Raw genomic sequence first — 9,994 nt, forward strand, 5'->3', positions numbered from 1 at the left:
TTTGCAAAAACATGACGTGTTGGGCCTCCTTCATTTTTTTTTAACAACCTATACAAAGGTTTCTACATTTTCCTTCTTAGAAAAACCTGACATGTTTCAGGAAAATTGGGATGTTAGTCACTTATTCCTACATGCAGATTAGTTTAACGCACGTTAGGTGAATGGGGTGAAGCCAAAACTCCTGTGATCATTTATATCATTACGTCATTACCACGATTGTGATTATGTAAATCGTTCCCACAGTCGTTTATTTTACGATGGAGGGTGTGACTGTCCCTGGCAATGGCTTGCCAGGGAATCACCCCGAGTGGCTTTGAGGAAGACACAAAATAAAGTTGCCTCTGTACTGGTGTTTTATCATCACAAACATTCATTATATGAAACAAAAAATTGAAGGAATAATTATGACTTCCATCAGGTCCGGGCCTTGGAATAGTTATCCCACCTGCCCCCCCTCCCCTTCCCCTCGGCACCCCTGCTTGTCACACACTCAACCTGTCTGCCAAATCTCATCTGAATCCATCCACAACGTTTTGAGATATCATGTTCACAAACAGACAGAGACAAACAGACAGACAGACAGGGGTGAAACATAACCCCCGTTCACCTTTGGTGGCAGAGGTAAATAAATCCCTTGATTGTGATTTAAAAGAAGGCATAGACTCAGATTTTGGTTTCTCACTCAAAAACGAAGGAATAAAACTTATTTTTTTTTAAAAGAATGTGAATTAGCCCAATAATTGTTCAAAGATGTTTGGACAATAAGCCACACCACAATCGAATATTATTGTGTAATACACTGTGTGTCTGTTCCATTTGACTTTCTGGCACATAATGAGCGCTTTGGTGTTGTGTTGTGGAGCATGGTGGATGTAAGTTTTAACCAATTAAAAATTATTCACAGTTTGTCCTGAACTTGTACTTGCATATCACTTTTTGCAGATGTCATCTTATCTGTCACAGCACACAGCAATCCTTTGTCTCAATCTGCCAATATTTCATTGGTGTTATTAATCTCTCTCCCTCCTTCCTCTCTCTCTCTCCCTCCTTCCTCTCTCTCTCTCTCTCTCTCTCCCTCCTCTCTCCCTCCTCTCTCTCTCCCTCCTTCCTCTCTCTCTCTCCCTCCTTCCTCTCTCTCTCTCTCCCTCCTCTCTCTCTCTCTCTCTCTCTCTCTCTCTCTCTCTCTCTCTCTCTCTCTCTCTCTCTCTCTCTCTCTCTCTCTCTCTCTCTCTCTCTCTCTCTCTCTCTCTCTCTCTCTCTCTCTCTCTCTCTCTCTCTCTCTCTCTCTCTCTCTCTCTCTCTCTCTCTCTCTCTCTCTCTCCTCTCTCTCTCTCTCTCTCTCCTCTCTCTCCTCTCTCTCTCTCTCTCTCTCTCTCTCTCTCTCTCTCTCTCTCTCTCTCTCTCTCTCCTCTCTCTCTCCTCTCTCTCTCCTCTCTCTCTCCTCTCTCTCTCTCTCTCCTCTCCTCTCTTCTCCACTTGTTTCCACACCCTCTCTCTCTCTATTCTAGTGTTCCAAGACATGTGGTCGGGGTATCCGCAAGCGAGAGGTCGCTTGCCATCTGCTCGGTTCAGGCAAGGCAAGCCGTCCTGTGCCCCATGGTCGGTGCAGAGGCCTCAGCAAACCTCCAGCGAAGCAAAAGTGCACGAAGGATCATCGATGCAAACGTACTCGCCATCACTTGCAATGGGTACTGTCTGCATGGTCAACGGTAAGACCAACACCATTATAAAATACCTCTCCAGTATATTGAAATTATTGATGGACCGTTTTACACAGAATTCTAACGGTGTCTACAGACTGGCAACAGGATGGCTAACCTTAATATCCTCGGCATCTTCAAACAGCATGGTCCCTGGAATGAGTTGCTTTGAGTTATCGGAAAACCTTTGGCCTGAATTTATCAACATACACTTATAAAATCTGATGCGATGGCAGCAAATTAATGCAAATAGCACATAGCTCCTCAAAATAAACAGAAAGCTTGAGCAGCAAGAATCACCTCCATTCTGTGATAACCTTTATCAGCCGAAACAAAAGAGACTCTCTGCTATTTTATCATGGACATCATAAACACTGGCGACATTTTGGAGAGGTCAGTCGGTAGATTTGTTTTTTAAATTTTTATCTCCGCCACGGAAGGTAGATGAAGGTTACGTTTTCACCCCTATCTGTCTGTCTGTGTGCAGGACATGTCAAAAGGTTATGGACGGATTTGGATGAAATTTGGTGGACACATTGTGTGTGTGTGTGTGACAAAGACGAATTGATTCGATTTTGGTGAAGATCCAGATCCGGATACTAGGATTTTAAAAGTTAGTCTTCACCATTGAATGATGGGACCAAAAACGATATATAACATGATGTATCAAAACTTGGTGAATGAGTTCGATAGGTGACAAGAACAAGCTGCTTAAATTTTGGTTCATGTCCGGATTCAGATCTGGCCCGTCAGTGGGATACAAAATGTAAACTCTTCAACCTGGTGGAGGTACGTGCTCTACCGAGTGTCGTTCTCGTTTTTATCGTATTTTTATTTTTAAGGGGTGGTCGAGACCTACTCGGTATTACTTAAGGATGCAACAGTGTTTGTAGCAGACTAGAAGGTAATTATTTTGGTTTTGTTAAGAAGCGTGTGTTCTAAGGCCTTTTCGTTCTTGCAGCAAGTGGTATTTTTTTTCGTTCTGGGATTGGATTAGTCGGTGGGCAGTCCCAGGAAAGAAAGTTAACGTAAATATGTTTGGGAAAATGAGTCTTTAGAGAGCGATTCAATCAAGGAACTAGTTCTAAGAATATTGGAAGATTTGAACGGTTTGGTTAATATTAATGTGGGCAGTATTAGAACGAGAGCTGACTATGTGGATAGAGCTGTTTGGAGGTCGTCTTTGATGTAGTAATTATGCAGAAATGGGACATGAGTGGTGAGGGTGAAAATTTAAGTGCAAACAGTGGTGAGAGCAAAGTTTTAAATGCAAGCAGTAGTGAGGATGAAGTGAGTACAGACAGTGGTAAGGGCAATCTAAGGGCAGGCAACTGTGAAGGTGAAACAAGGGTCAGTGGCACTAAGGAATGAGCAAATTCAGGCAGCGGTGATGTTGGAGCCGATGTAAACTGTGCTGAGTGTGGTGACAGTGCAGGCAGAAGTGAGGGTGAAGTGAGTGCAGGCAGTGCTTAGGGTTCAGCGAGTGCAGGCAGTGGTGATCGTCCAGGGAGAGCAGGCACTCATGAGGGTTGCGTTGATACAGGCCAGATGATGAGGGTGGAGTGAGTACAGGCAGAGGTGAGGGTAGAGTGGTCAAGTGAGTGCAGGCAGGGATGAAGGTAGAGTGAATGCAGGCAGGGGTGAAGGTAGAGTGAGTGCAGGTAGGGGTGAGAGTGAGGTGGAGATCAGTAGGAATATGAAGATGTTTTATTTGTATGCATGATTGAGGCTTGTGGAAGAGCTAGAGCAAAATGGAAGGTAACAAAATGGAAAGGGGGAAACACCAACAGCAGAGTGAAGTGGGAGTGAGAGTGAGATCAAGGGGGAGAAGGACACGTGGGGTGAACAAGCTGAACACAAGCTGAATGAAACACAGCAAAAAGACAAAGGGGAAAGCGGGGATAAAACAGTAAAGGAAATAATTAAAATGAGTGAGGGAGGGGGGATGAGATGGGAGAAATCACAATAACCTGGAAGAAGGCAGTGCTTGGGAATGGGATAATTTGGGTTTGAATGAAACGATCACATGTTGTATGTAAACTCTTCGTTCTTCAGGAAGGATCGTAAACATAGAGTTGTGTGTTCTTTCTGAGGAGTGGGAGCAAGGGAAATTGAAGGAAGGTTAAATGACATGTCAGTCATGGTAAGAAAATACTGGTTGTGGTACACACAGGAGCAACTGATACAAGGAAAGTTTACTTGGAGGTTCACACTCTCTTCAATCGCATTCTTGGAGATGGTAGAAGAGACCAGAGAGGAGACGGTAGAAGACAGAAAGACCACTGACCTGCCTGCGGTGAAAGAGTGAGAGGCACAAAGACTCAGCCTCATTGCAGGAGATGCCAATGATCCGAAATGCCTTGGTTTCCACAGCGTGAAGCCGAGAAAGGTGGGAGGCAGGAGCACCGGCCCAGAGGGGAGAACAGTACTCCATCAGGCTGTGGACGAAAGCTTTGAATGTGGTCAGGAGCTCAGGTGGGCCAAGGAAGGACTTTGCACGATGGAGGATTCCCAGTTGGCGACTGGCTTTGGAGGCGAGGTTGGAAATGTGGCTTTCTCAGGAAAGATCATGGCAGATAGTGAGACCCAGAAGCTTGAAAGAAAGGACTTCTTCCAGAGGATTGTTGAGAAAGTAGATGGGGGGGGGGGGGGTTGCTAAACGGTCCTTTCAAAGAGACATAGTGAGCGTGAGATTTGTCTGGATTGAAAGACATGTTCCACGTGTTGGAACAGTTTGTGATTTTATCCAGATCTGCAGTGAGCGAAGAAGCTGCGGCTTGTCGGGCTGAGAGATGACAGATGGTACGACAGAGGGTGGAATCATCAGCAAAGAGATAAAGATGATTTTCCAGAGAGTCGGAGAGATCATTGATGAAAACCAGAAAAAGAACAGGGCCCAGAACGCTGCCTTGAGGAACTCCAGCCTGGACAGGAAGAGGGGATGAAAGAACTCCATTTAGGGCCACACGTTGGCTGCGACAGGAGATGAAGTCTGGGAGCCATGAGTGGAGATGGCCTTGGATACCATAGCTAAAGAGTTTGGTGAGCAGGGCAGGGTGCCAGACCGTGTCAAAAGCACGTGATATGTCAACGGATATGGCTCGGATTTCCTGTCTGGCATTGAGGGCTTCCATCCATTGTTGGGAGAGCAGAAGCAGCATATCCAGGATAGAGTGACCTGGTCTGAAACCAAATTGAAGATCGGAAATCAAGCCATTGGAGGTGAGGAAGGATTTAATGTCTGAAACGATGATGGATTCCATAACCTTGCTGATGATTGGGAGAAGGCTGATTGGTCTTTCGTTGCAGGGATCTGTTTTTGCACCTTTTTTAATCAGGGCAGTGATGTTTGCTGATTTCCAAGCAGATGGCAGATGACCTTGAGCAAATGAGAGGGTGAATAGAACAGAGAACGGGTGAGCAAGAGCAGAAGAGCAGGTTTTTAGGACACGTGGGCTGATGCCCTCTGGACCGGTTGCAGAATCTGAGTCGAGATTTGACAGCAAGCTCTCCACCTTGTCAGGAGAAAAGGACACAGAGTCCAGGGACAGCTGGATGTGACTGTGTAAGGTGGGTACAGAAAGCGATGGATTTCAGACACAAGATTTAGATGCAAACACCGAGTTTAGGCATTCAGCCTTTTCATGTGCGGTATCAGCAGTGCGGCCATTTGAGCTTAGCAAGGGGATGGAGGGGGAACATACACCAGAAACAGATTTGATTAGATGCCACCAGGATTTTGAGGAGGGAGAGAGGTTTGAGAGTTCACACTTGAGATGAGAAAGATGTTGTTTTCTGGCTCTCCTGAGGGTAGATACACACTTGTTCCGAGCTTTATGGAAGGAACTGAGATTACTCTCAGTTGGGTTTGCTTTTCATGAGGCAAAGGCAAGTTGTTTCAGGACAACTGCCTCGCCACAAACTTCAGTGAACTATGGGCGGGAGGAAGGGGAGGACAACTGAAGACGAGAGGGAATAAAGCTGTGCATTTGAGCGAGCAAGTTTCTTTGAAAGAATTCCCAGGATGAGGTGATGCTGGAGAAAGTATCGATGGGAGACCAGTGTAGAAGTTTGATGGCTGCTTGGAGACCCTGCCAATTGGCCTGAGTGAAATGCCAGACTCGACGGCGGTGAGGTGGTTCTCTAATAACCGCCAGAGAGATGTTTACTTTAACAAGTATGTGGTCAGAAGAACCGATTGGAGCGAAGGAAGAACAGCAAATATTTTCAGGAAATATGTCAAAATCAGATCCAGAGGAGATGGAGTACCATTGTTTGAGATCCGGGTAGGGAAGTTGACCAATTGAGTCAGTCCCAATGAGTTGCAGAAGTCCTTTGCTGAAGTACCATGACAGGTGAGAGAGGTACCCACACCCAGCCACCTGGCATGATGACAATTGAAGTCGCCACATATGAGGAAGAGAGATTTTGTTTTCCCACACCTGATAATGGTAATGGATTTCTTGAGTCTGAAAACATGTAAAATGTCATTCAATTCAAATTTGTATGTTTTTTAATGACGGATATATGAGAATCAGTAGTTTTTCACTCTTTTATGACAGCCATCTTGGATTTTCTCAATTCTAGTAACTTGTATGATGTTTAGAAATGCATTGCCCACCTCGATATGGTGACATGCATTGCCCACCTCGATATGGTGACATGCATTGCCCACCTCGATATGGTGACATGCATTGCCCACCTAGATATGGTGACATGCATTGCCCACCTCGATATGGTGACATGCATTGCCCACCTAGATATGGTGACATGCATTGCCCACCTAGATATGGTGACATGCATTGCCCACCTAGACATGGTGACATGCATTGCCCACCGGGATATGGTGACATGCATTGCCCACCTAGATATGGTGACATGCATTGCCCACCGGGATATGGTGACATGCATTGCCCACCTAGATATGGTGACATGCATTGCCCACCGGGATATGGTGACATGCATTGCCCACCTAGATATGGTGACATGCATTGCCCACCTAGATATGGTGACATGCATTGCCCACCTCGATATGGTGACATGCATTGCCCACCGGGATATGGTGACATGCATTGCCCACCTAGATATGGTGACATGCATTGCCCACCTCGATATGGTGACATGCATTGCCCACCTAGATATGGTGACATGCATTGCCCACTTAGAAATGGTGACATGCATTGCCCACCGGGATATGGTGCCATGCATTGCCCACCTAGATATGGTGACATGCATTGCCCACCGGGATATGGTGACATGCATTGCCCACCTAGATATGGTGACATGCATGCAGTGGAAGGATAATAGGAAATACAAATACCATAAATATTAAAATGGGTTTGAAGTGTTTTCGTTTTTAGGTGAGGAATAAAATTGAGATTTCCATCAAATGACCAGTTATTTATGATTAAAATACACTGCAGAAGTAAATATTAATCAGAAATGCATAATTGATATATCATTGGAGAGCCAATCCAATCAGCTTTTATAAGATAGGAAACATTCGTTGATTGGTGCATTCAAATGAAAGTGTCAGCCTGTGAATCAATCATACCCCTCCCCCCCCCCAAAATTTTAGGAAGTGAAAAGCATGTGAAATTTTCATAGGGGTACCTATCAAGATTGGGTCTAAAATATGTGTTCATCCTTATATTTTTCCTGTTAACATCTTTTATCCACACAAGGACATCCTCATGTACAAAAAAATAGTTTGATGTCCCATTTCCAATTTCTGCACAATTATAGTGCCGTTCTCGTTTAACCAGATTTTAATCATCGTGTACTTTAACTCCCTAGTCCTGCTATTACCCTTAATATTATTGGCTGCATCCTTCTCATGTTATCTTTCTTTTTTTGCCTCGTTACTTTGACTAACCTCTGTTTACTTCTATATGATCTGAATCGGACTCTAATCCTGCTTTATTATTTGATAGCACTCCTGACCTCTCTACTCAACCAGCCTGATGTGTTTCTGCCCCGAGCTTTACACCTCACTAGAATGTACTTACTCTTTACATTTCACATTTGCTCCTTCAAGGCTGCCCATTTCTCCGATGCCCATTGCTTAACTGTCTCAATCTATAGGGTGCCTGTCGTTCTATCAAACATATCTCTCTCCTCATTCCCTCAAAGTTTGCTTTCCTGAAATATAGCCTTGCTCTACTATCCCGAACTCTTAAATCTTAATACAATCCTTGCACACACTGTTATGGTGACGTCCCTCAATGATCTCACTGCACCTTCTCAACCATATTTGGATCACAACTTGAAAAGGCATTTCACACACTACTTTTATTTTGTGGACTTATCTACAAACTGGTTTAAAAAGCAATCCTACATTAGGTCTAGAAATTCCTCATCTGCCCTGTTCTTTCAATGGGATCACTCTATTCTTGGCAAATCAAAATCTGCCACAATCAATACTCTCTTTATGAATGGTTCATCCATCCTGCTCTTTGATCATATCAGGGGGCCTATAATATATATAATATAATAGCTATAAAACTCATCCTGTGAGTTCCTTACTATTCTTATCATCTCTAGGCTTACTTATCATCTCGAAGCTTATCATCCACACAGAATACTTACTTTATATCATTTCCCTCCTTAAAGGGGAACTCAAACACTCAGACCACCTTGATGCTAATTTATCCCTTGATACCCTACAAAATAGATATGATTTATTTTTTATGATTTCCGAATCATAAAGTAGGGAAATTTGTGATTAAGAGTCGAAATCTCATTCTTCTTCATATTAGTCATGACGTCACACCCGGGAGTCGATGGCCAGATCCGTACTATGTACGGGTTACATCACGGAATAATTTAACTGAGAAATGCAGATGTGAAATTTGTCCTTCGATTTTCCACAAATTTTCAGTCTGTGTCCTCGGTGCTTGTATAGTAATACAAACTGAGATGGTTTCTTGCTACACTAATGGCCGAAGTTTACCAGAAATTGGACGAGGTTTGTTCGAAATACCCGAGTGTGGATTAGGCCGACAAAATGTTTGCTTTTATGCTCAGAACATTTTACAGAGTACTGTTATGAATCAACAGATATAGCTAGATCTTGTGGTTATCTTCCAGGATTGAGTGTTTGCCATACTCACGATTAAGCGGAAGAAACAGCCGTCACTCAAAACTGTAACACCATCTTTACCCAGCTACCATTCCACGTACACAGGTGATTTGAGTGGTGAATCAAAAACCTGTTGCCATTGCTCAGTAGTTACCACAAGAGCACATGAAAATAATTATCCATTATCGACAAAAATTTCTCCAAATCAAATGAACCACCATCTATTTATCATGGACACCTGGTCTACTCCTCCGAGATAATTTGACCAAGGATGCTAAAATTTTCAGGTTTCTCCCCCCCCCTCCATCATCCTCACCATCATCCCATACCCCCTCCACCATCCCCCGATAATCCCCACCACCATCCCACACCCCATCTCCACCATCCCCCCACAATAATCGCCCCCACCTCTCGTGAAAAATGGTTTAATCCACCACCTCTCCTGAAAAATAGTAATCCCTCTGTCGAGTGACATTGACACCTCACAGACATGACAGTGGGACACGGTATGGACACAAATGGCATCTGAGGAAAGTATGAAACAGGACGATCCCATAACATACAAGACACCTGGTCAGCCTGTGATGGTGTGACAAAGCATTCATCGCCCATTTTGTCCATGATGTCTGTGCTGTCTGGCGATAACGGGTATTTCTGCTCGAGTAATATTTAAACCGATTTATCAATTAATAAAATATCCCTCCCTTATAAACCGTCATTTGAACAGAAAATTGAACCCAACCGAGCTGAAGTGATCATGTGACCAGTGTTTTCATATTCAATAACACGTGCACATTCTTCCTCTGAATCACTCACACAAGGCTTGAAACGGTAGCTTCAAACCTTGCCCAGATTCTGAAGTTCCGACACCCAAATTTTGTGGCCTCCAGGTGTTATGGTTCACCCCTGAAAGAATAACTTACAAACACTTCAAAATATTTATAGAGATGAAGACATTCGACGTTGTTGATTTCGGGATGGTTAGGACACAGCATCCTGATTAAGTGATCACTATCTGACAGCAAATGGTCATTCTTCATTGGAACTCTATATAAACTTTTTTCTCTGGAATATGAAACTGAGCAATTGATTTTTGAGATAAGTGTTCTGCAAACGAGAAACACAAATGGGAAACTCCAGCAATAGTGGGGCAACTTAGCATAACAATTGTGAATTTTGTGAGGAAAGCACCAAATTTGGCACACAAATAGCC

At 43.8% G+C, this 9,994-nt stretch overlaps 1 protein-coding gene across 2 annotated transcripts in view; it reads left to right on the plus strand.

Annotated features, from left to right (window-relative positions):
- LOC147017499 (A disintegrin and metalloproteinase with thrombospondin motifs 18-like) overlaps positions 1-9,994 on the plus strand; it is a 181,984-nt gene that overhangs the window by 156,251 nt on the left and 15,739 nt on the right. For both annotated transcript variants that reach the window (XM_085847208.1, XM_085847207.1), the window contains one exon: positions 1,509-1,709. In XM_085847208.1, coding sequence (XP_085703334.1) covers positions 1,509-1,709 — 201 coding nt within the window. The remainder of the gene's footprint in view (positions 1-1,508; positions 1,710-9,994) is intronic.

The sequence above is a fragment of the Eptatretus burgeri genome, chromosome 11 (assembly GCF_056783735.1).
Source record: "Eptatretus burgeri isolate ZD-2024b chromosome 11, Ebu_testis_v1, whole genome shotgun sequence".
NCBI classification, from domain to species: domain Eukaryota; kingdom Metazoa; phylum Chordata; class Myxini; order Myxiniformes; family Myxinidae; genus Eptatretus; species Eptatretus burgeri.